The sequence below is a fragment of the Rousettus aegyptiacus genome, unplaced genomic scaffold, assembly GCF_014176215.1.
Source record: "Rousettus aegyptiacus isolate mRouAeg1 unplaced genomic scaffold, mRouAeg1.p scaffold_m13_p_3, whole genome shotgun sequence".
Lineage (NCBI taxonomy): Eukaryota > Metazoa > Chordata > Mammalia > Chiroptera > Pteropodidae > Rousettus > Rousettus aegyptiacus.
The window spans coordinates 165,445,819-165,472,271 of NW_023416306.1; the positions used below are offsets into that span (position 1 = coordinate 165,445,819).

Below are 26,453 nucleotides of genomic sequence, written 5' to 3' on the forward strand. Positions count from 1 at the left end.
GGCACAGCGTGGAAGAATCCATCAGGTTCTTGTGGTGAGCGGCTTGCACTCTGGCTTCAAAATGCATACAAGTGACTATCTTCCAAGCCGATGCTGGGAGCCACGGTCTGACAGCTCCACAGAATATCCGAAACAGGGTCAGCGTTCATATCATCACTAGTAATGGTGAGACGTGCTGTTTACTGAGACTCTTCTCTGGGCCGTGCATTGACAGATAATTGTCATGTTCCCAAGCCCCTAATATACTATTTTCACCACCACCACCCCCCTTTAAGGTAAGGAAATGAGGCTGGTGGGGATGCCTGCCCAGTGACCCATAGTCGATGAGTTAGCCAGCTGGATTTGAACCCAAGTCAGATGCCAGAGCTTTTCCCACTGCTTGTCTTATCCTTTGATCATTGACTTCAACATATAGAGCAATTAGGAAACAAAACAGTAGATAAAGGGCTGAATTATACAATACAGTCTGTTAGGAAATAGGACAGAGTGCTGTTTGTACAGTCCATGTATAGTCATGCTAATCGTGTAGTCCGGACTGGTGCAGAAGGCACCAGGAGCTGTGATGAGCTGTGTTGACACCCCGTCTGGGAAAGGCAGGGTAGTGGATTCAGGCAGTGGGACCAGAGGTCAACTTGGGTAGAGTTGCAATAATTCATTAATATTCTTAAAATTCAAAGCAATTACAGAAGAAAGAGATCCCCGTAGACTGGATTAATGAGGAAAGGCTTTCCGGAAGAGTCAGAACAGTGGAGAGGCTGAAGACAGAGCTGAGCACTGCAGAAGTTTGTGACACTTTGACCATGGCCCACAGTAATGGGTTACACACACACACGGATATCTATAAAAAGGAAACAGGAGTCTCATGGAATAATTACCTCTTACTATATAGCATAACTGTACTGTTTTTTTCTTTTAAGAAAATGCTAGTTGTTATCCACTTAATTTCACAATCCGTTTGTTAATGGGTCTCGTCTAAGGGCTGGAACATGACAGAGCATTGTTTCTTAGGAAACAATGGTGGGCTATGATGCTTGTGGCTGGATGGGGCCAGGTCAGGGTAGATGTCCAGACTAGACAGGAGCCCCATACCAGACTTAAAGACAAACACCCAATGCAATTTGGTGTCTGTGAAAATAAGAAAATTATTTTTCTGCAGTGTCATTGGTATTTATCTGCAAAGATGCTCCTGGGCATTTAAATATCCAGGGTTATAATTCCCCAAAGTGTAATCCTGCCCTATAGATGAAGTTTTAGGTCAATTCTGGAGATGCCCTTGGCCTTCCCTAATAGCCTAGATGAGTTAAGATGTGGGCTGACAAGGGAAGAGCCGAGAATTTCGAGCAAGCCAATCAGACAGGAGACCTTTGTGCCATTTGTGCAAGGATTACAAGGTGCAGAAAGGTACATATGTGGAGAGAGATCTGGAAGACAGATGTTTTTCTGATGAAGCATCTAGGATGAATACATGAGGGAATTTGCTAATTTTGACTTAACTGTATTGGTTCATTATTACGAGCAAGCTGGTTTTTGTTTTCCTGGTAAACCTGCTTTTAATTTAAGAAGATTCATGCACAGATGTACACAGCTAAAACAGCTATTGTCAGCCAACTTTGCAGTGTTATTTCTTACTGAGATATAATTCATATATCATAAAATTCATCCTTATAAAGTATATAGTTCAGTGGTTTTTAGTGTATTCATAGAGTCATTCAATCATCACCCCTAAATAATTCCAGAAAGTTTTCATTACCTCCAAAAGAAACCCCATTCTCATAAGCAATCACTCCCCACCCCCTCCCCATCCCTGGCGACCACGAATCTACTTTGTCTCTATGGATTTGCCTATCCTAGACATTTCACATAAATGGAATAATACAATCTCTGGCCGTTTGTGTCTGCCGTCTTTCCTTTTGCTTAACGTTTTCTAGGTTCAGCCATGTCGTAGCATGTGTCAATCCTCCATTCCTTGTTTAGATGAAGAAGCATTGGATGTATATACTATATTTCATTCATCACCTGAAGGATATTTGGGTTGTTTATACTTTTTTGGTTATTATGAATAATCTGCTATGAATTTTTGAGTAAAAGTCTTTGTGGAGGCATATTGAAGAACTGCCAAGCTATTTTCTAAGAGGTTGTCCCATATTTCATTTCCACCATCAATGTTCTCATTTTCTTATATCTTCTCCAATCTTGTTATCTATTTTTTAAAATTATAGTCATACTTGTAGGTGTGATATACTTTTGATGTACATTTTCCTAATGACTAAGAGTCCAATTTATCTAATTTTTTCTTCTGTTGTGTTTTTGGTGTAATTTAAGAAACAATTGCCTACTCCAAGGTCATGAAGAATTATACCCATGTTTTCTTCTAAACGTTTTCATAGTTTTATCTCTTTGATTTAGATCTTCAATCCATTTTGAGTTAATTTTTGTTTATGGTATGAGGTGGAGTCCAGTTTCATTTTTTTGCATGTGTGTATAGTCCCAACATCATTTGTTAAAAAGACTCCCCCCCCCCACCCCCGTTAAATTGTTTTGAAACCCTTGTTAAATATCAATTCACCTTAAATGTATGGATTTATTTCTGGACTCTAAATTCTTTTCCATTGATCTAGGTATCCTTATGCCAATAGCACATTTCTTCATAGTAAGTTTTAAAATCAGAGCATGTTAGTCCTTCAACTTTGTTCTTTTTTTAAGATTTGCTTGGCTGTTCTGGATCTCTTGCATTTCCATATGAATATTAGAATCAGCTTGTCAGTTTCTACAAAAAAAAGTCAGCTGGGCTTTTAATTGGGATTGCATTGAATCTGTAGATCAGTTTGGGGAGTATTTCCATCTTAACAATATTAAGTCTTCCGATCCATGTACGGGATGTCTTTCCATTTATTTAGGTCTTCTTTAATTTCTGTTGATGATGGTTAGTAGTTTTCAGCATACAAATCTTGTACTTCTTTTGTTACATTTATTTATAAGATTTTTTTTCTTTTTAATGCTATTATAAATGAAATTGTTTAATTTCATTTTTGGATTGTTAATTGTTGTTATATAGAAATACATCTGAATTTTGTGTATTGATCTCATATCTTGCCACTTGGCTGAACTTTTTTTGGTTCTAAATGGGTATTTTTTTATGTATTCCTTGGAATTTTCTTTTTACAAGATCATGCCATCTACAAATAGGGATACTTTTACATCTTTCCTTCCAATCTGAATGATGTTAACAACTTTTTCTTGTCTAGCTTCCCTGGCTAAACTTTCCATACATGTTGAATAGAAATGATAAGAGCAGATGTCCTCATCTTGAAAGCTTTCAGTCTTTCACCATTAAGAACCGTGTTAGCCGTGGGATTTTTGTAGATGCCCTTTACCGAGTTGAGCAAATTCTCTCCTATTTCTAGATCGTTGAGTGTGTTATCATGAGAAGGCATTGGATTTTGTCAAATGCCTTTTTTGCTTCAGTGGACGTGATTCCACTCTTGTTCTTTATTCTGTTAAGGTATATTGGGTTGATCGAATGTCATATGTTGAACCAAACTTGCATTCCTGGGATAAATCTCACTTGGTCAAGGTGTCTAATCATTTTTACATGTTGTTGGAATTCAGTTTGCCAGATTTTGTTAGGGATTTTTGCATCCGTCTTCATAAGGGATATTGGTCTATAGTTTTATACTGTTGGTGTCTGGCTTTGATATCAGTGTAACAATGGCATCATCAAGCGAACTGGGAAGTTTTCCCTCTTCTTTTGTCATTTGGAAGAGTTTGTGAAGGATTCTTGCTGATTCTTCTTTAAACATTTGGTAGAAATCACCATGAAGCCATCTGGTCCTGGCTTTACTTTAAAGGACGTTCTTTTATTACTATGTCAATCACTTGTTATAAATCTATTCAGCTTTTCTTTTTTTGTTGTTAGGTTTGCTAGTTTTTGTCTTTATAGAATTTTGTATGTTTCACCTAGGTTATCTAATTTGTCGGGACACAATTATTTATTGTATTCCTCAATAATTCTTTTTATTTCTGCAAGATCCATAGGGATAACCCTCTTTCATTCTTGTTTTTAGTAATTTGAGTCTTTTTTTTTCTTAATCAGTCTAGCCAAAGGCTTGTCAATTTCATTCCTCTTTTTAAAGAACCAAATTTTATTGTCATTAGTGCATTTTTTAATTTTCTATTGAATTTATTCCTACTTTAATCTTATTTCCTTCTGCTTTTTTGGATTTAATTTGCTCAACTATTTTTGTATTTTAAGGAAGAATGTTAAGTCATTGATTTAAGGTCTTTCTTCTTTTTTAACATAGTCATTTATAGCTATAAATTTCTAAGCACTGCTTTTACTGCATCCCATAAGTTTTGGTATGTTGTGTTTTCATTTTCATTTATCTCAAAGTATTTTTCTCATTTCCCTTGCAACTTCTTCTTTGACCCATTGGTTATTTAGGAGTGTGTTATTTAACTTCCACATATTTATGAATATTCCAATTTTCTTTCTGTTATTGATTTCTAATTTCTTCCATAGTGGAATGGTTATAGAACATACTTTGCATGATTTAAAACCTAAATTTATTGTTGCTTGTTTTATGACCTAGCATATGGTCTCTCCTGGAGAATGTTCATGTCAACTTGAAACAAAGGCATATGCATATATTAATGTTTTTCATTAGATTTGAGAAGTTTTTGAACATGAATTCTTCGGATATTCTTCCTGACCCTTTTTCTCTCTCCTCTCTTTCTGGCACTCCTATAATGCATATGTTGGCGCGTTTGATGGTGTGCCACAGGTATCTGAGGCCGATTTATTTTTCTTCAGTTTTCTCTCTGTTCCTGAGATGAGATCATCTTAACTGACCTACCTTCAAAGTTGTTGATGTTTTTCTTCTTCCTTCTCAAATCCGTTATTGAGCCCCTTTAGTGAATTTTTCATTTTAGTTATTGTACTTCTCAACTCCAGAATTTCTGTTGGCTCTTTTTTCCTAATTTTTACTTCTTTATTGATATTCTGTAGTGAGAAATCATTCTCACACTTTTCTTTAGCTTTTTAGACATTTTAAAAAACTTCCTTGTGCATATTTAAAAAGAGCTGATTTAAAGTCCGTGTCTAGTAAATCCAATGTCTGGAATTCCTCAGAAATAGTTTTTATTGGCTCTTTTTTTTTTTTTTTCCTGTGCCTGGACCATACTTTCCTGTTTCTTTGTGTGTCTCCTAATTTGTTGTTATTGTTGAAAACTGGGCATTTGAAATAATAAAATTTGACAACTCTAAAAAACATATTCTCCCTTCCCGGATCTACTTGTTGTTATTATTTATAGTTGTTTTTGTTTAGTGGCTTTTCTCAAATAAGTTTTATAAAGTCTGTAATCATTGTTGTGTGTGGCAACTGATGTATCTGCTAGGTTAGCCTAAGGCCATCTGATGGTTGCACGGTTATTTATTTCCTTAGACACTTGGATCCACTAAGTCTCCCAGGCATGGCTGAGGGTTCTGCGTGTTCGGAGGCGCATCTTCAACACTCAAGCAGGCAGTTTACAACTCCATCTTTGTCTTTACTTCTTGCTCACTCAGAGCCTCAATGTTAGACAGAGGTGAAAGCTTAGGGCATTCTCAAGTCTTTCCTGAGCATGAGAATAACCGTAGGCACAGTCCTATGCATGCTCATGGTTTTTAGATTCCTGGAGGAATGTAGGAGCTTTGCAAAGCCCTCTGTAGATAACTCATCCCCAGGCTTTTTTAAAAAGGCTTTTTGGTTCACTTATTGTTTGTCTCAACTGTTATTCAGCACCTGAGGCAGTGCGATGCTCAACAGTCGCCTATGATTGTTTTCAACAAGATAAAGGTTATTCATAGGGTCCGAGCTCTAATTCAGGTAAAATAAAAATAGCCTTGGAAGTGGGGTCTTCCAGGAATGCAACTAGACAGGTCAAATAAGGCTCACTCTCTGGGAATAGACCTAGAAGATTCAACCGTGTCTTACCCCCTCTGGTGGGTGCCAGGCTGCTGGTTTTCAAGGCTTAGCTATTGAGATATTGAGATGAAATGGAAATAGTGCAAGTTAAAACTCCACGAAGCTCCCTGGAGAGGATTTTCAGAGGTCCTCCCACCACCATCTCTGACAAGCTGGTTTTGAGGCTGCATGTGCACACCCCATACTCTGTGTCTTATTACGGACACACGGTTGCACTTGGTGGCTTGTGGAGGCTACTTTTTTCAGTTGACTTGTTTGTGGATTCCCATGGTTGAGGCCAGTGAGGTCATACCTGCCAGCCAGAACACTCACATTTTAGTCTTACATCTACCGCAGGCTGAGCGTATGACCTTGGAGTAAAGGAGCTAAGATTTCCAGAGCACCTTCTATGTGCTGGGCTCTCCATGCTGGATGTTTTATGTACATTATATCACCTCATTCTTGCAACAACTGAAAAAGAGATAATGTTTCCATTTAACTGATAAACTACTAAATGCAAAAGGTAAAGTGCCTCGTACACATGGCAAATACTCTGTGTTAATTATTACCTTATTGTTACTACAACTGTAATTGTCAGAGGAGGAAGTGGAGTCGATGGGATTCCTCAAGATCATTGGAATGCCAGCCCGGGTCTGTCTGATTCTCCATCCATAGTCCAGATCTCTATTCAAGTTCTCCTGGGCAAGCCCATTCTTTCTCCGGGTCTTACTTTCCTTATTCTATCAAATGAAGGATTTTGACTGACAAACACTTAATGAATCGTCTTGCTAAGATCACTTTCGGGCTGGCATAATACATGTGTGGTTCTGTGAGGTCAGTCACACAGAGACACATTGGTAGTATTCTCTTGTCTGGCTTGAAAGATAAACCAACAGGTGTGTAACCTAGTGTGTGTTTCTCTCCCCCTCCCTTCCGGCCCTGCCCCACATCCCACTGCAGAGGCAAGAGGAGACAAAGTCAAGTGGGTGTTCACCTGGCCACTCATTTTCCTCCTGTGCGTCACCATCCCCAACTGCAGCAAGCCTCGCTGGGAGAAGTTCTTCATGGTCACCTTCATCACCGCCACGCTGTGGATCGCCGTCTTCTCCTACCTAATGGTGTGGCTGGTGAGTGGTAGCAGCAGGGTGGGCTGGATGGACAGACCCTGCCTGGCACCTGCTAGGGGCGGGAGAGCTGGCAGGTCACCAGCCTCACTGACCTCAGCTTATTTCTCAGTAGAAAGGGGTTCCAGTGGAGGTGCATGCCACTATGCTATGTGCCAGGGACACCCAGATGGACACGGCAGGTGCTTGCCTGCAGTGCAGGTGTGGCAGAGGGAGATGAACCTTCACAGGGCAGCCTGAGATGCACCGCCTTGGTGGGATGGGCAGAGGAGCGTGGCGAGGATGATGTGGGCTCTCTGTACAGAGCTCTGGAGGGCTGTCGCCAGGGCCCCTTCCTTTCCAGGGTCCCCAGGGGAAGGTGAGGGAGACTGCACCCAGTGGGAGATGAACACCATCAGCCCTTTCTCGGCTTCCTGCCAAGCGCTGCTCCTCCCCACTTTCGATGTTCAGGCACATGTATAAGTTTTATATAAACTCCTTTTAGTCTTTGTAACAACCGTTTTTATTATGCCCATTTTACCGATGAGGAAGCTGAGGCACAGAGATTGCATAATTTGCCCAGTTAGTCACACAATTAGCATCTAGTACACAATGAGTTACATCATTAGTTCTAGAGTTGGGATTAGAACCCTGGTCTATTCTCCTCCTGACTCCATGATCTCAACCACTGTCTTGAACTGCCTCGATTAGTTGCTGGAGTTCTCAGATGCCTTTCGGACTGAAGTTTTGCAGGTGGAAAGGCAGTAGCACAGCTTCTTGTCAGCTCCTCCGGCCATGTGTCAAACCTTCATTGGCTGGGCTGGGTCAGGCAGCAACCGCCGCCCCTTGCTCTGTGGACCACCCCGGAGGGTCCCTCCTCGCCCCTTTCTCCTCATTCCACACAGGTGGTTACAGGACGGCTGCATTTCTGTTGCTGTGAAGCTCACCTGTTCAGCCGTCCGTACCTTGGAGGTATCCGTGCAGTCATTTCTCTCTCCACTAGCCCCCGATGCCAGCCGCAGAGAGCACAAGCAAATCTTGGTTTCAGAGGCACACGGGCCATCTTTCCCTTAACCCCAGAGGAGCCCAGAGTTCAGTGGGGAAAGAAGGGCTGTGTAGTCACATGGTAATGGATTTGAATCCTAGTTCCTCCACTTAGGAACCATAAAACGTAGGCAAGTGACTCAACTTATCTGAGCCATGGTCATCCCCTCTGCAAAGTGGGGACAACCGTCACTGTCTAGCAAGTCTGTGTGTTCAGACACCATGATCTGAGTCTGCAGCGTGGCAAGTTGCTCACAACTGTAAATATCAGCTGTGTTTACCACGACATGCAGCCAACACTGACTGCTCCGTGCTTTGTTCAGACGAAGCTTAAAATCCCCATGGATGTGCACGCGGACGCTTGTGTGCATGTGTGCGTGTGTTGGGGTTGGGGAAGAACTGGAAGTAGCTGCTATCCAACCCCACCCACAGAAAAGAATGACAATCGAAGACAGTGAAAATTATGCCTTAAATGAATTAAATTGGCAAACTTAAAATTTCCTGAGTAGAGTTAAAGGCCAGCCCATCTTTACATTTGACAAAAAAAAAAAAAATCTAGTAATTTCTCTTACTAATGTGCACTTTGCCCAAAAAGACATTGCAAGTAAAAAATGTATTTCATGGCATTTAAGTGCGGGTATGAGAAGTAGGGAGGATCAAATTAATGAATGTGTGAAATGTTTTCTTCTCTACCGAAAATAACAACATTGTTAGATTAGTTCTAATGAGCAGTGAGGTTGGACATTTAATAGCACCCCGCCCCCCGCTTCTTAAAGCAGAGCCTTAGCAAATGGCTTGGCTGGCGTCACAGGAACCACCTTGCTGGGGCCCTCTGACCTGTGGTTTTGAACTTCAGCTGGCCTCAGTAGGGAGAATGCAAGGCCTCGACTCTAGAAAGTGGTAAAGTGCCACGTGGGCGCCTAATTTCTACTTAAGTGCAAAGTGCTGGCCTCACGGCCACGCAAACGTTGACTTTCGTTTTGCCCTGGCGAGGGCACCAGGAAGCAACGAGGTCTTACCTGCTCACCCCTTTCCCCCACCACCTTTCACATCTCTCACCCCAAGGCTTTAGGTGGGGGGTGGGGGGGACTTATGAATGTCATTGTCAAAAGAGAGGGACCTTTGAAATGGATCCTCCTGGCCAGCACCCTTGCACAGTTGGGAAGATTGAGGACCAAAGAAGACTAAGCATCCCGAGGGCTTGGAGGGTCCAGGGTTGGGTCCAGGACAAAGTGACACTGAGGCAGCATCTCTGATCCCGAACACCTTGGATGGGCGTGTGTGTGAGTGAGTGTGTGTGTGTGTGTGTGTGTGTGTGTGTGTGTGTACAGCCTTTCTTCTATCCTTCCATACTTCAACTTCTTAGCCATGTAAAGTTCAGCGATTTAAGACAAAAATGGAGGCATCTCCAGTAATGCCAACATAACCTAGGTTCCGGTATTTACGATGCCGGGTACCACCTGTTAAACACCATCAGCCACAGCCTGCTCGTACTTGTGGAGATCTTCATGCCCAGCATCGGTTAAGGATTGCTGAGTCAGTGTGTCTCTTCTTGCATAGCCCAGAGCAGGCACGTTGGTGTGCCCTTCGCTCTGAGCCTGGGGGTGCTGAGCTGAGCACTCCCTTTGGGGAGCAGGACACCTTCGAACTCCTCTGCAAAGCCCTGTCCTGGGACAGATGTCATTTTAGTCCACATGCCCTGGCTGCACTCCAGAGCTGAGCTTGCGCTTAGAAAGCACGTGCTCTGGGGTCCTCCGAGCCCTGTGAATCTGATCACCGCTGTATTCTCTGCCCCCATAGGCTGCGAGACTAGCAATTAGAGGAGAAGGGAAACACACGTCTATGAACATCTTACTCTGTCACCTCACATAGTCTCACTGAATTCTTGTTAACGAGCCCATTTTGCAGATGAGGGAGCTGGGGCTGGGAAGCAAACCAGCTGTCTTAAGTCACACAGCCGTTTGCTGGGATCGGAGCCATCAGCTGAGATGCAAACAACCCTCAAATGCTGCTGTTCTCATTTTCTAGATGGAGAGGTCAGCCAGAGCTAAAGTGTGTTTCGAATGGGTTGTCCAGTTGCTTGTAGGGCTGTCCATCAGGCTGCTGCTCCAGGCCCCAACCATCGCGCAAGGGTCAGACTTTTATCAGAGGAGGACGTGACTGTGCATCATGTCCTTCCATCCAACAGTTCTAGTCTTGGAACGTATCCTAAGGAGCTAGTCAAATGAGAATCCCCAAGCTACCCACACAAGACAGCATGATGGTGAGCTTGGAGCACAGCCTTTAAAGTCAGAAAGACTTGGCCTGGAATGCCCGCTCGCTGCTCACCGGCTTCGGGCCCACAGGTGTCCTTACTTAGCCTCTCTGATCTTCAGTTTCCCTAGGCAGAAAATGGGCACCGTAATATGCCTCCCTCACCGGTAGGTATGAATAACAGAGTATATGAGTTCATGGAAGTAAAACACCTGGAAGAGGACCCAATAACACACGGAGTGCTCAATAAACGTTACTTACATGCAGTGATACTGTAAGAGCTGAAAAAGGAACCACCTCCATACCCGACAGTCAGGGATTAGCGTAAACTTTATACAATGAAATGTATATATCAGTTTAAAATAAGTAGATGAACATGAGGTGGAAAGATATTCACAATGTGTTCTTATTACATGAAACATGTTGCAAAATCTATGTTGCTAGTTCGATCTAATTTCATTTTCTTAATACACCAAAAAGGTCAAGGATATATTCTAAAGCAGTAGTTTTCAAATGGGTTCGCAGACCAGCGGCCTCAGGGTTCCCGCCACCTGGGAACATGTGAGGAATACAGATTCCTGGGCTTCGCCCCAGACCTCCGGAGCCAGAAGCTCCGAGGGTAGGGCTGGCAGGCTGCATGTTAACAAGCCCGCCAGAGGTTTTCCTGCATGTTCAAATTTGAGAACCACTGGCTGATGGAAAGTGTTAATAGTGGTTGCGTGTGGGTCTTGAGAAACGGCAGGTGATTTTTAATTTTCATTTTACTTTATTTTCTAAGCTTTTTGAAACAGTAAATGCATATTACTCATGTAATCAGAAAAAAAAAAAACACTCAGAAGATGTTTTTAAAATAAAATCGCATTCCAGATTTGTTTTAATTCGTTGCAGCAGTACTATGTTCAAGTTAAAAACACTCAGGGGAGGATAAGCAACTTTTCTCCCCTTCTCCTGCAGGTGACTATTATCGGATACACATTTGGGATCCCTGACGTCATCATGGGCATCACTTTCCTGGCAGCAGGCACGAGCGTTCCAGACTGCATGGCCAGCCTAATCGTGGCGAGGCAAGGTACGTACGCTTCGAGCCTCGGCCCCCACAGCCGTCGGCATCACCTCGCAGGGCCCCTCGCCCCTGCCCGGGTCGTAGTTCACGGAGCTTATGACGGGTAGGGGTTAAGTGGGGCTGCGGAGGAACCGTGATGTCTGGAGCGCACATGTATCAGATTCCACCCAGGGGGAGAGTACTACCAAGACCTCTAGAAGCATTTGCGTGCGTGGAGCTGAATCACGATGAACTTGTTCTGAGATCACCAACGTGAGATCGAACAGAGCCAAAGCCCAGACTTCTGAGAGCAAATGAGGTAGTGACAAGACATGTTCTGGTCCCAGGAAGGCAAAGTGGGCATGCCCCATACCTCCCACTTTATGCCTGTGCTTCTTCAAGGTTCTCGAACGTGTATGTTCGGGGTGGTTCGGTGGGTTTTCTTTGGGGCTTACGGAGTGACCCGGGTTCAGCCCGATGAAGAGAGCCTGTATGAGCTTAGATCGCAGGGCAAAAGGGCTGTCAAGAGCCAGCCTTTTTTTTTTTTTTTTTACTGCCCCTTTTCTGCAGGTGAGATGGTGTCTCTGCGTGGACTTGCACAGATCCCCCTCTGTAGATCAAAGTTCGAAAGTCTTGGGGGGCTGGGGGGTGGGGCAAATAATGGAGTGAAATCTCCGAGGCGACAGGAGAGGAGAGAGACACCCAGAGAGAAAGTCGGCTTTGGAGAGAGGGAAAGGACGTTTTCCAAGATAGGAGAGGGTGTTGGTTGGTTGGCTGGTTGGTCGGTCCTGAGAGAAGATGAGTCGAGACGGCAGGTGGAGCCTTGCAGAGAACGGGGACAGTTGAGGACAGCAGCCCAGGGGGACGGAAGTTAATGGAGTGTCTCTGGGCAGAGTGTATCCGTTTTGTGGGGGGAGGGGGGAATGCCCCCTTTTTCTTTGTTGTTCTGTCCGGTCTAATAAGTTGACATGAGACAGATTCACAGGAGAAAATGGCCAAATTTAAGTATGAATGTACATACGGGCACGCCATGAGAATATGGGCCCCAAGTTGAAGCTCATATGCCGTCTTAAGCTGAGGAGAAAGGTAGGGGCTGGGGTCAGGAAAGGGATGATATTGTTTGGGGCTCCAAAGGGGGAAGAAGGCGATGCCCATGGAGATGGAAAAGCAGATGTTTGGGGCATGTGTGTTTGCCAGGCCGTCTTTAATGGACACAGAGCGGGCCTTGCTCGGGTCCTCCCTGCCTAGCACACGCTGGGTCATTTTAAACTTCAGTTGTCTGTCCATGGTGATAGCGTCCTTTCTGGAGCAGATCCTCTCTCTAAATCCTTTTAGGCAGTTAGTTGGGGGGGTCAGAGGTGTTCCTTGAGTCATTTGTTTCTTGAAAATAACCAGCTTAAAATATCCCCCCAAAAAGGCAAATTTTGGGGTGGCAAACTCGCTGCCCCTCAGTGTCCTAGGGCTGTCATCATAAAAGTAACCGCACCGGGTGACGTAAACCAGCAGCAATGATTCTCTCACAGTCCTCGAGGCCAGAAGTCCAAAACCGAGGTTTAGGCAGACCCGCGCTGTGGGAAGGTTCTGGGGACGAGCCCTCGCTGGTCGTCCAGGAACAAGGGACAGGGATTCTGAGGGAGGATGTCATCTCAGAGTGGCTCCTGTTGAGTGTAGAAGCAAAGAAACCGAGGGACGGTGAGGCAGGGGTGGGAGTTGCCGCAAGGGTGTCATAGAGTGTAGAGTTGTCATAAGGGTGACACTGATGTGATTGACGGAGGATCCGACCGCCGTGACTCAAACACGGAGTGTCTCGAAGGCGGAGGATGCAGAAACCGCTGTCCTGGGTCCACTGCACAAAGCGGGCGCCGTGCAGGGCGCTCTGACCCGAGCTGCTGCATCCAAGGCCCCCTAATTAGGCTCACAGCTTTAGGTGTGGTCCAGGCTGGGCTCACGGGGAGCTTTGAGAAATGCAGATTCTCACGCTCCACCCTGGGCCCCACCGAAAGAGAATCCGGTTTTTAGCAAGACCCACAAGTGAGTCGTGTGCCCCTCAAGTGTGGGAAGTGGTGCCCGTAGCTTCCTCTGAGGGCAGCACCTGTGTAAAACGGGAAGCCCGCCAGACCCGAGCAGCTCTGCTCCCCGCTGCCCAGCCCTTGCTGCCTCCAGACCCGTCCCGCGAGCCCCGCCCCCTCGCCAGGGCCAGAGGCTGGGCCGAAACAGTTGCCACGCCAGAGCCCGGGAGACTGGCAGGCAGGGTTTTCAGAGATGCCGCCCCTCACCACGACGCTGCCCAGAGTTTGAGCAGCGCCCGAGGTAGGCAGCGGGGGAGCATGTGAGGCCCTTGAGGAAGGAGGCATTATGTCCTGGAGGTCAGCGGATGACAGCAGCAGGGCAGGAGGAGGAGGCGACCTGGCTGCAGCCGCGGGGTGGTGCTCGGACGGAGATGAGTCCATTATCCAGATGCTCCTCTGAGTTGCTACAGGCTTCTTAGCGACCAGAGCAGTTTTACGGTCACAAGCATTTATGTTTCAGGCTTGTCCCTTCCACAAACCTTCGTATGTGTGCCAGATGACGACCGTCAGACCAAATTAGGGCTAAGTGGCCAGGTTAGAATGGGTTTCAGCCAGCACGAGTCTTATTGATAAAAGCTTGCTTTTAGCGAATACCCCTCAAGTGATTAGGTTCCTCAGGTGGGCGGCTGCCATGCTATTGCATAATGGGGCGGGAAGGGGAAGATGATGGATGACATGGCTCCCACCCTCAAAGACCCTCATAGTGTGTTTGGGAGAAAAGAGTTCGCCCTTTGTAAGCCACTGGGGCATAAGACCCGACACCCCGTCATTCGAGCCAGGGAAACGGTGCGATCGCCTGGGCCACAGCGATCTGGTGGCTCGGTGTGAAGGACGCTGGACCACATGACCTCAGGCACGTCCCAAGCCTCAGTTTCATCATCCGCCCTGTGAGGACAATGCCCCCTCCCTCCCAGAGCAACTGAGGGGTGTTAAATGAGGCGAAGCACATAGTGGGACCTCAGGGAACGTCGGCTGACAGATCTGGCCGGGGAACTAGCAAAGGCCTTTTCTTTATTGGATTCCTGGGGCCGCTGTGACAAGGAGCACACGCTGGGAGGCACAAACGCCCGAAACTTACCCTCTGCCGGTCCTGGAGGCTGGGAGTGCGAGAGCAAGGCGGAGCGGGTTCCTTCCGCGGGCTCAGAGGAGGGCGCCCTGCAGGCCGAGGGCTCAGAGGAGGGGGCTGCAGGCCCAGGGCTCAGAGGAGGGCGCCCTGCAGGCCGAGGGCTCAGAGGAGGGCGCGCTGCAGGCCCAGGGCTCAGAGGAGGGCGCCCTGCAGGCCCAGGACTCAGAGGAGGGCGCCCTGCAGACCCAGGGCTCACAGGAGGGCACCCTGCAGGCCCAGGGCTCAGAGGAGGGCGCCCTGCAGGCCCAGGGCTCAGAGGAGGGCGCCCTGCAGGCCGAGGGCTCAGAAGAGGGCGCCCTGCAGGCCGAGGGCTCAGAGGAGGGTGCGCTGCAGGCCGCTCTCCCTGGCTTGTGGGCGTTTGTCTCTGTGTCCACATGATGCTCTCCCCGTGCCGTCTGTGTCCAAGTTTCCGTTTTTACAAGGAAACCAGTCATACTGGATAAGCACCCACCCTAATGACCTCATTTTGAGTATCTCTGTAAAGATCCTATCTCTAAATAAGGTCACATTTGGGGGCGCTAGGGGTTAGGACTCTAACGTATAAATCTTGAGGGGGTCCCAGTTCAGCCCATACAGGCCCCCCATAGACTTCATGAAGGAAGTGGGTCACAGGCCTCATAAAAGGGTTTTAGAAATGTGGGGTCCATGAAGAAGGAGTTCTTTCCTAAGGAATGGCAGAAATAGAGCAATTACAGGAAAGGACAGGGGTTTCCAGTGACCTGCTCCTGATGAGTAACACACGCCGATTGTCCCCTCCAGGCCTTGGCGACATGGCGGTCTCTAATACCATAGGGAGCAACGTGTTCGACATCCTGGTGGGACTGGGCATACCGTGGGGCCTGCAGACCATGGTCATTAATCACGGGTCCACGGTGAGTTCCTCTCGCCTCCTTAGTTAGCGCGACGGATGCTGGGAGTGGGCCTTGTACGGGCGTGACGGTGGCATTGGCCCTGCTCCACCGAGGGCTGCAGGGGACACACTGCCCGCTTCTCCTTGGCTCCCTGGCACCCACTCTCCACGAAGGCTTCCAGAAAAGCTTGAGGGGGGCCTGCCGGGGGAAGCCCAGGCGTGCCCAGCACCCACTGGCGCTTACGCCCCACATCTCAGCTCACTGTCATGCCCGTCCCCGCCTGGTCCTTTTCTTCAGATAAGCAGAGTCCAGGGACACGGCCCTCCTCGGCCACACGCTCACCGTGACCACACCGTTTGCTTTCCAAACGGGCAGGAATGACCAGGGCGCCCCGGGCTCTCGGAGTGGGTGGGGCCCGGACAGCCCAGAGGTTCAGGGCACGTGTGTCTGTTTCTTCCAGGTGAAGATCAACAGCCGAGGGCTGGTCTATTCCGTGGTGCTGCTGCTGGGCTCCGTGGCACTCACCGTGAGTTTTTCCAATCCCAAAACGGAAGCCTCGCGCACATTTCATTTCATCAGATTCTGCCCAGTCACTTACATGTCTCTGAAAGCCCCTTTCACTTCCCCCTGGCAGTGAGGGTAAAGCTGAGGAAGCAGAAAAATTCAGATATCCCCAGACTCGATCTGTGCCGAATGGGGGCACGATGGCCAGGCCTCAGGACCGGCACATAGGAGTACTGAGGCCCCCTTGCTTCCCGTGCCCAGGACTGTGCTCAGCTCTTTACCTCTGCTTGTTTGTTCAGTCCTTACAACCACCTTACATTCCCGTCTTGCAGAAGAAACCAAGGCTCAGGGGTTAAGTAATTCACCGGAGGTCACGGGGTTAGGCAACGGCAAAGCTGGGATTTGAGCTCAGATTGGTCCATCTCCATAGGACCCATGACATTTGTCTGATGAGCTAACTATGACCCAGCTCACGGGACACCTCCTCGAAAGAAGGTAGTGTAGGGAAGTGTGTGAGAGTCTGGAAAGAATGTAGAAAGAGGATGTGCTCTGACCTGTCTACACAGAGAGACAGAGAGACAGAGAAAGACAGAGACAGAGAGACAGAGACAGAGAGAAACGTGGTCCAAGCTGATGTTTGGCAGATTGGGGGCCAGCAGGAGCCTTGGAAGTATTTTTGAAGAGTGCTGAGAATAAAAAGTTCCGAAGCAAAGAGAGGACACAGCGGAAGACCCTTGTTGTAGCTGGAAAAGCCCCGGGCAGGGAGGACCTTGGTGCCCAGACCGAGATGGAAGGGTCAGCTCCCTGAGGGCAGCTGCTGGGTGTCCCTGGAGTCCGCGGAGCTGGCTCAGGGCCTCCATCTTCCATCGGACAAACCTCAAGCTTGCAGGGCTCACTCCAGTCAAACCAGGGACATGCCCAGCAGCAGCTGTCTGCTCTGTTCCACATTTTGGATAAAGTTCTGGGGCCCATTGTGTGTATGTGTAGTTTTCCAATAAAAAGGTCTCTTGGACTTCCCCGTACCTGAGCCCAGTCCTTGTTCTCCCTCTCCTTCCAGGTGCTCGGCATCCATCTAAACAAGTGGAGACTGGACCGGAAGCTGGGCATCTACGTATTGGTTCTCTATGCCATCTTCCTGTGCTTCTCAATAATGATAGAGTTTAACGTCTTCACCTTTGTCAACTTGCCGATGTGTCGAGAAGATGATTAGAGCTGAGCCACAGCCCGGCTGGGAGCCGTTCCGGACACCGGCGCTGGCGTCCTCCTTTCTCTCCCCTCCCCCACCGCAGGTCCCTCCCGCGCCCGCAGCCACAGTCTGTCCTTTCCTACACTGGAAGGAATAGCCGCCGTGGTCGATGGTCACGGGCCAGGCTGCTGGGCGTCCTCCTCTTCCTCCTGGACTCCTGCCCCTCGAAAGGCAAGATTCAGGGACTGCTGTCGGAGCAGCTTTGCAGACCTCTGAGCTGCCCGCCACAGGATGTGTGTGTCACGTTTCCTGGACACCTTAGTCAGAAGGACGTCTGTGTGAAGTTTGTCTTTCTGTTTTGCAGCATCCTCAGAAATGAGGTGGTCAGTGAATGTGAGTTCTCCCAGGGCGAGTGCAAAATAGGAACGCTGTCCTTGAACGTCCCCTCTGGCTCAGAGGGTGTGAGTTCCTTAGGCAGCGTGCGCTGCTGAGAGCCTCCGACTTCTGCCGGAACTGCTCACGGTTTGGAGGGGCCAAGGCCTCAACCTGCCGGGGGTTTGAGGCCGTGATGGCAAACAGTCCACCCCTTTTTTCTGGAAAAAAATTGGAAGAATGGAAACAGTTTTTCACAGCAGAAGAGAGAGAGGAAAAAACAAACAATATTCTTATCACTTTTATTGATGCATTCAGAGAATGAGCAATGAAATATTAAAAATAAAATATCCTAAAAGATCATCATACTTGAAAAATATCATTCTATACATAAGGACCGTGATGGGGACCAAAAAGGTAACACGGAAAACGAATCCTGTGTGCGTCGCGTTGCGTGGACATCGAGACGTTTGGTCTGGAATTTAGGGAAGAGCGAAAGACTAACATCCAAACGAGGGCTCGCTCAGAGACGCGGGGGAGAGTGTGGTTTACAGCCTTACACCCCAGACCTTCCACGCGATGCGACTGTCACTTTGGGTTTGTCATTTCTTTGTGAACGCTCCGCTCTCAGTCCCCTCCTGCTGAAAGACCCAGTTGTGTGTATGCCCAGCAAATTTCAAAGCTGCCGAACTGGAACGGCTAACGGTTAATGACAAGAAGACAGGTTTCCTGGAAAACAAACACATTTCTCCCTGGTTAGCTGCAGGCAAGTACGAAAACCATAACTTGGAGTTGGTCGAGCTTAAGTTTCTTGAACCTTGTAGTTTGCTACACATGAAAGGCCAAGGATGGGAGGCTGATTTTAAAAATCAGGAAAATATTAAAAACGAGTTTTGACTGCTTCCTAGTTCTCAGATAGATATTAAAAAGATTTATGAACACAAACCATTCGTGGTTTCTCAAAAGAAAGCACAATTAATTTTGTATAGAGGTGTTTTTTGTTTTTATTTTTTTAATGTTTCTATTGCAAAAGTCTATCAGATCTGATGCACTTTTAATATTGAGATATTTTGCATGGAGAACTGTGGGAATTGCCTGTGATGGTGTGAGGAGAGAAGGTTTTTAGCGATTCATCAATGACCAGTCATTGGTGATGAGTTGAAATCCAATAGCGAATTCCTTCCTGAGACAGAGGCTGTGACCCGGGGTGTAACTCGGGTCTGTTCCCATTAAGCCTCCTGAATCTCAGGAGGAGGAAGTGGTCCGGCTGGTGTCCTTTACGTTAGGGTGAGCCCGTGATGGGCCGGAATTTGTCGCCAGACGTCTAGTCTGGAGCCACATCAGTGTTCGTAGCCACGCCATGCGAAGGCTTCTCTTCTCATTGCTCTCCCTAGATACAGGCCTCAGTGGTCTTTAAGTTGAGGATAAGTGTAATTTTCCTAAGAAATTAGCTAAGCAGGAGGCTGAGGAGCCCATAGGCCATCAACCTAAGCTTTAGACACAAGAGGTTTCAGAGCCCTCGGGATACTGTGTCCTCTTAGCACAGCTGGCCTGGTCCCCTCGTCTCATGCTCCTCAGGTTTCGGAGTGTGTTGCTGGTCTCTACCTTGAGTCTCAGAACCTCCCTATGGTTACGCAGGGGATTATTCTCCCTGTTTACCAGAACATTTAGTCTTGGGGAGGCCAAGTGTCTCTAGGTCATTATTATGTCTAGTAAGTGGCAGAGGCGGGGCTAAGCTCCAGATCGTCACCCCGCCCAGCTCAACCAATCCAGCGGGTCGGCCACCCTTGTGGGGAGGAGGGGGTAGGTGTGGGTACATTTTTGCCTTTGTGGTTTGTTCTCATTTCTTGAGTTAAAACTTCATCAAATATTGGTGTCCCAGCTCATATCCTAAACTCTATCCCTATTCAATGGTCCTATTTGTTTTCTGAGAAAAACCAAAAGACATTTTTAGCTGCAAGGCACGGGTCGCGTGGCCCCCGCGATGGCTCGCCGGTGCCACTTTTCAGAACACGTGTGCAGCTTTCAGAGAACAACACACTCTAGTTACCCACGTCTTCCTCAGCAGGGTCCTTCTGAGATTATAAAGTACACTGCGGTCGTAGTTTGAGACTAAAAAATCATGTTTTTAATATGTAGAACACTGCTAGTTAATTCTCTTTTGACTTTAACGTGCCAATGTAACTTCTTTGAAGAAGCTATGCATTTATTGCATCTAAGAAACTATATATATATATATATGTATACCGTAGGTGAAAAATTCTCTTTTTAAAATATTTTTCCATCACAAGTTTAAAGAATTGCTTGATTAATTAGACCCTTCATTTTAAAATAATGCTTTTCTCATTACACAGGATAACTTCCTTTATTTTATTCCCAGAGCTAATTAGCACAGGGTAATTACACTGCTACAAAAATAGGCAATTAAAAAAATTAATGTAGCTCTTCTGAATGGGGCAGAAAAGAAAAGCGAATCATTGCACTCGGATAGGAAAATGTCGATAGCAGCAGGAGCAGGTGGTTCCCGTCGATTTCTGGTTTGGAGTTTTCCAGGCGTGGTCGGGCGAGAAGGCATGCGGTATCTTGAGAACCTGGCCCTGAGGAGAGAAGGTTCTGGGTCAGCCGCCATGGGAGACTCATGGTTCCGGGCATCAGGGGCAGGGCAGACTCATTCCGCCCCTGCCCCTCCTGTCATGGCGGCCAGCTTCTCATCTGCTTCTCTGTGCTTCTCATCCGTGTGCAAAGACTTTGCCGCCCTTGGGAGTTTTCACCCGCTCATCTCCCGCGACCGGTTAGGGCTGTTTCTTGCTTCTGCCTGTCTGTCCCCGGTCTTTATGGACCCAAGCAGCTGACAAGGCTTTAACCCTCCTGGAGGTAAACCAGGAGGGATGTGCCTGCGCCTCGCTCTAGAGCATCCTGTAGACTCTTGACCAGAGCCCCCCTCCTGGGCTGCCCAGGGTCTCTGTCCCAAGGAAAGAAACTGCTCCTCCTCCCTCTCGATGAGGATTTGTAAGCCTTATGGCATCAGCAGGAGCCCAGCACTCAGGGATACTGGCCTCATATACAGCCTGGGAACCCGGGAAGGCGGTGGGCGGCCGGCCGCCTTTCCTGACACCCTACTTTCCTCCTGGTGTTTCTCCTCCCTGAATCCTAGCCCTCCCCTTAAGGTGGGGGTGTACACAGGCAAGGTGGACTGGAAGAGGAACTGTTCCTTCTCTCCTTCCCCAGATGTGAAATGTGCCAGCGGGGTTCAGGTGCTGGGACAGTGTGTGTTCTGCTGCATGTTCGGGGACTTTCCCCCAGGAATCAGCAGGGGGGAGGCAGCACCCTAAAGCTGGGATGGGTGCTCCTCAGTGAGCCCTGGCCCTCTCCAGCCCTGACACTGAGCAGGCGCTTAGGGCCTGGGTTGGTCTCTTCTCTCCCACCCCCACCTCTCCTTCCCTCCTAGGCCATGTTCCTCCCTGGCTCGAAAACACAGCCGTGCTGCATGTGTGACAGGCTCCGGCTTGAACACACAAAAGAACTTGCCTGTGAGGGTGAAAATCCTCAGGAGATTGTTCCCGTGTGCCGTGATTTAAATATTCCTGGGTCTCGCTAATGCCCTCTGAATAATGATTTTCATGAGACTCTTCCTCCCTTGGAGGCAGTTAGCAGATGCATCCAGGGCACCTGAGGTGGTCCATGTCTCAGCAGCTTCGTGGCCATGTCGCGGCCCATAGAAACTTGCAGAAATTTCTGAAAATGATGGCAGGAAGTCCATGATCCCCCACCCCAACCCTGGACCCAAAGCGCTGCCTTCCCAGCCCCTGCAGATTGACCGACCCAGTATGAGCATTTTCCCTCTGGCTTTTCACTCTGTGGCTGAGTGAAGGAGCCCCACCAACGTTGGGTGTATCATCCCCACAGTGGCAGTTTCGTGGGTAATAGGACAAGGGGGGCAGGGTCCTTTCATGAGCCCAGCCCGCAAGGCAAAGGACGTGGACGGGACACAGATTCTGCTGCTCGTTTTGAGCCCAGCCTTTGGCCAGTCTAGCTCGTTGGGGCCCCTTGGCTGTGCCTCAGAGAACGTTCCCCAAAGGGCACAGATTTTTAAAAGGGATTTAGGTGGTTGTATTTGCCTCTTAAAAAGGAAAACTGAATAGGGACTGGTGTTACACTTCAGTTCAGGCGCGGTGGCCGGTGGGAGACTGTCCGGCCCGTCGCAATGCTGCCCAGCCGAGAGGAAACGGACGCCCGCGTGAACTCGGGAGACTCTGCTGCCGCCTGGCAGAGCTGTGTGTCCCCGTCACAGCAGGGGAGCCAGAGGAGTGGTCTTAGAGCTCTGAAATTTTATGGTGATTTTTAAAATTCCAGCTTTTCAATGACAAATAGCTCCCTGCTCCAATTCGTATCTGCTAAATCCCCCCACACCGGCGGGGGCCGGTGGCCATGCTTCTTGTCACCTTTTACTGACGTCTGAGGCTTCTCGTCGCCTCTTAGAGTGTCGGTGTCCAGCTGTCGAGGCCGCGTATCCGTCACACACTTCTGACAGGGCTGAGAACATCCTCCTCTCTAGGAAAACATCTGCCGCCTGAATACCCCAGTATGGAACAGGGGACACTGGGGGGCAGCCGGAAATACCTGCTGTACCTGTGCGGAAGTCCGGCCCTTGGTCATGGCTTTTCCATCGGTTAGATTTACGCGTCTGGATTGGCTGCTCCTTGGTTAAAAGCTTAATGACGAATGCGGGCATAATCCATACCTATTGCCACCGTTGCCAGAATTCAAACAGTTGCTTTTTATGCAACATGTCGGTTCAGATTTTTCCATAGATGGAGGCCAAAGAAACCCTTAATCCTGGAGAAAGTATGTACCCTCCCTACCCCGCCACTGGAAAACAATGTTTTTGAAGCGATCGAGAGAGTATGTGCAGCTTTTGGCTTCGAGTTGCATGATTTGTTATGATCAGCTTTTGTGCATAAAAGGAGGGTCCCAGACAACAGAGCCCTCCCTACTCCTTCTCCACAGTCCCTAGGTATCCAGGCGGGCACGCAGCGCCCTTTAACAGAAGGAGCGAGGCGTTTCCTCCCACTGAACATGATTGGGGTATGAGCAAGGCAGCTCTGTATTTCCAAATCAGATATTCTGATAGGTTTTCTTTTTTTTGTTTCTGGCCACTGGGGCACCCCTGCCCTCATCTCCAGAGGTGTCCTGAGACATAGACCACTTCCTGGAGTTCCCTCCATGTGGCTTGGACTAAGGATATTTGGGGACCCAATGGACAGAGCAGTGGCTGAGCCGCTGTGGCCAGCTCTCGGGGAGCCTCCTCAGGGAAGTGCTCTTCTGGGCTGCTGGATGTCCGGTTAAGAGCACACGCTTCTTGGCAGGGCGCCCTCTGCATGTGTCTTGCCTCCAGCTGCTGTCAGCGGGGAGTAGTTGCTGGGTGTCTGAATACAGAGAGCCTTGATTACCTAGAGAGAGGAAAGAGGGCTGCCAGCCAGATGGGGCCAGGCCCGGAGCCCCTGCAAGAAAGGGCTGAGCAAGGCCAGGCCAGGCAAATCCCTCCCAGATGCCCAAGAGGTGGGCTGGGCACGGTTTCTGCTGGGCCATGTGAACTTTCTGAGGCCCGGCCATGACCTACCACACAGCAGGCGAGTAGAATCAGAGGGCTCTCGTGTCCTAAAAGAACCCCCTTGAAAACAACCAAAATTTAGAACTTGTCACACCATTGAGTCCTCCGCTAGACTTTTCTGGCCTGCTGGGCTGAAGGCTACCATCTCTGCATCCTCTCTAACAGGCGAAGCAGGAGCAGTGAGTCAAAAAGTTGTAAATAATAAATATATTTATCCTGCTATTTATTTTTTCAACAACTGTGACCTCCTGCACTGTGAATGCTCTGTGATATGAGATTCTTAGTTTAATAAAACTGTCATTAAATTTGAATGAATTGATATTATTGGTTACTACACACTGGCATGAGTTTATTTTTATTGTGAAGAAAAATCTAGAATAAATATGAATTAAATCTTTCTAAGAAATCTAGCAGTCAGTATTGTAATGCAATATATCAAAATCTGTACACTGTCAATAAAATAAATGAGCACAAGCTGTCTTTCCCTACGTAGAGCTTCCATTCGTGTTCTAATAGACACATACATATTTGTATTTTTTCAAAGAATGATTTACACTGGAATAAGCCATTTGAAACCATTTATATTTGCCTATTGAGAAAAAAAAAATAAACTTCAAAAGGATGAGGGTTGGAGCTTTTTCATTATGATGATTGGGAATGAATGAAACGAAGCAGGAATCTCATAACTTAGCTAGTGCGGATGAGTCCAGAATGACCCAACTCTTTCCTGCCTCATCAGGAAGGTCCGCTGTACGGACAGGGGACCCGTGCAATCACACAGGGCCCCGCACTCAGAAGGGCTCCAGGCTCCGTTGTCGCCATCTTGAAATTCTTAATGCTCTTTGAAAGGGAAGCCCCATGCTTTTATTTTTGCACTGAGCCCTGCAAATTGCCTAGCAAGGATAAGGTTATGCCACCAGCTCTTGTGTCATGAGACATCGAGATTAAAGGGAGAGGTTCTGGTTAATTCCTCTTCTGCAAGTCTCCCGAGCCCTAGCTGGTTCAGGTGCCACCACCTGAACATGCATGTGAATCACCTGGACATTTTATGAAAAAGCAGATTCCGGCTCAGCATGAATGGCATGGGGCCAAAGATGCTGCATGTCTAGCAAGTTCTCAGGTGATGCCAGTGCTCCTGGTCCATTCTAAGCAGTGAGTAGGTGAGTCCTACTCAAAGTGTGACTTGGGTGCTTGCACAGTCTCAAAGACTCAGTCGGCAACAAGATAAGTATAGAAACTGAGAAAAAAAAGTTTGGCAATATGAGGAGTAATTTTATGTCCGAACATGTTTTTTCATTGCATTTTTCTGATTAGTTTTTTATTATACTTAAAAATATCAGTCCACGATGAAGTCGAATTTTTAAAAATACTTGTAAAAGATCTTTCCCACAGGTTCTACTTTAGATAAGAAGTTGTACTTTAGAAGAAAATTAGTCAGAAACCCCTTTTGTTTAACTCTTTCCTGTTAAAGTCAGCCCATAATGTCTGAAGGACTTTGCCTTGGTAACTCCAGTCCAATAAGCTCTGTGGGTCCTGCAGCCACGTGCTCTTGGTTCTGAGCATCTCGGTGTCCCACAGTCCACCTGGCACCTCCTGGCTTAGCAAGCCAGTGAAACACAGGACAGGTATTGTCCTCGTTTCACAGATGGGGAAAATAGGGTGCAGAGAGCAGACATGCGGTGCGCAGGATCTCCGCTGCTCACCGTGCAGGCCAGCCTGAGAAGCCACGTCTCGTTCCACTGCCCGGGGCTGCCCAGTCCAGACGAGGTAGTAGGTGTTGGGCTCCCCAGGACAGGACCAGGTTCATGAGCATGTGACCTATGCAGTCACAGAGCCCATGCTTAGAGGGTCCCACACTTGGAAGGGTCCTATGGTTGTTTTAATGCTCTGCTGTAGCTGTCTTGAAATTTACAAACGTTTTGAGCATGGGGTAGCACATTTTCATTTGGCATTGGGTCCCACAAATCACGTAGCCAGCCCTGTCCTAGACCCAGGTCCCTATGAGGACCACCCCCTGCACTGCCTGCATCTGAGGCTTCTGGATGAGACCCCTGGGTTGAGGGGACACCACACCTTCCTTTCTGGTCCTCAACATCACCTCGTCCAATGCAGCATTAATTACTGGCAGCTGGATTGAACCCAAACTTCCTAAAGCACACCTCCAGGCACCTCTGTCAGGGGCAGGGCACAGCAAGGAAGACACTGAAGAGCCCATGGAGCTGGGCAACTTGTTCTGCTCTTATAAAAACCAATAAAGGAAAACGTTTTTAAAAATTCGTCAATAAAGGGAAACTGACATTTATCACAAGCCTTTTACTCAACAGACACTGTTAGCCATCTCCTATATAATCTTCACAAGCAGCTTGAGGTAGGTACGCCTCCACCCTCTTCCAGAAGAGGAACCTTGGCCCCAGAGAGGCGGAGAAACTTGCCCGACGTCACACAGCAAGCAAGAGCGAGGCTGAGACCAGAACCGCGCTACGTGGTTCTGACGCAGCCAGAGCTCCCATTCCTCCAGCACCCAAACTCCTTCACAGCAAGCTCTCGAAGGAAGTGAGTCCACACTGGGGAATGTTTTCACTCGAGGTCCCCAGAGCCTCCTGCCGAGCGCACACCTGACTGGGGACGCTTCCCTGAGATGACAACAGAAGCCCAGGCTGGGACCGTGGCTGAGGAGACCAGTGTGGGATCAGGTTTCTGCTCACACCAGCCAACATGCTGCCGCCCAGTCTCTCATGAGGAAGGCTTGAGGACACCACACTTGATTATCGGAGGAAGTAAATAACCCCAAAAGGGAGAAGTGAAATAAATCGCAGCCTCAGCCCCAAACCGTTATGGGACATCTATTTTACCAAGCACACTATACAAAGAAGTGTAAGATTCAGTCCATTGTCCTTGAGGCAAAAGATGATCAGTTACAGCACCTCTCGATGGCGGGCACTCGAGCTTTCTTAGGCAGTAATTCATTTTTCCCTCATCACTACCTTGAGAGGTAAGTACGGTATTTACCTCTCAGGCCTTCACTCGCACTGTCACCTCCCCTTAGGACACCCTTCCCTTATTTATACCTGTCAAAATCCTACTCAAGAATACCTCCAAAGAACAGTGGCTTAAACATGGTGGGATTTTATTTCTCTCACATGAAGGTGCTTGATTCAGGCTGGTGTGGCACTCCACGGTGCTGGTGGCCCCGGCTCCTTATTATTTATTGCTTTGTCTTCCTCAGCATATAGCTTCTGCCACAAAGCCTAAAATGGCTACCTCCCTTCATCCTGACTGCAGCCTCATGAGACATCTTGAGTCAGACCCAACCAGTTAAGCCGTTCCCAAATTCCTGATCCCAGAAACTG

The 26,453-nt window shown here is 47.9% G+C and overlaps 1 protein-coding gene across 5 annotated transcripts in view; it reads left to right on the forward strand.

Annotated features, from left to right (window-relative positions):
• SLC24A4 (solute carrier family 24 member 4) overlaps positions 1 to 25,084 on the forward strand; it is a 139,711-nt gene extending 114,627 nt beyond the window's left edge. For 4 of the 5 annotated variants that reach the window (XM_016145458.2, XM_016145462.2, XM_016145459.2 and 1 more), the window contains 5 exons: positions 6,903 to 7,069; positions 11,297 to 11,411; positions 15,339 to 15,451; positions 15,891 to 15,956; positions 16,992 to 25,083. In XM_016145458.2, the coding sequence (XP_016000944.2) occupies positions 6,903 to 7,069; positions 11,297 to 11,411; positions 15,339 to 15,451; positions 15,891 to 15,956; positions 16,992 to 17,144 (614 nt within the window). In that variant the 3' untranslated portion in view covers positions 17,145 to 25,083. Of the gene's footprint in view, positions 1 to 6,902; positions 7,070 to 11,296; positions 11,412 to 15,338; positions 15,452 to 15,890; positions 15,957 to 16,991 lie in introns of all 5 variants that reach the window. The other variant, XM_016145461.2, reaches the window with a different exon arrangement.
• The last annotated feature ends 1,369 nt before the right edge of the window (positions 25,085 to 26,453 follow it).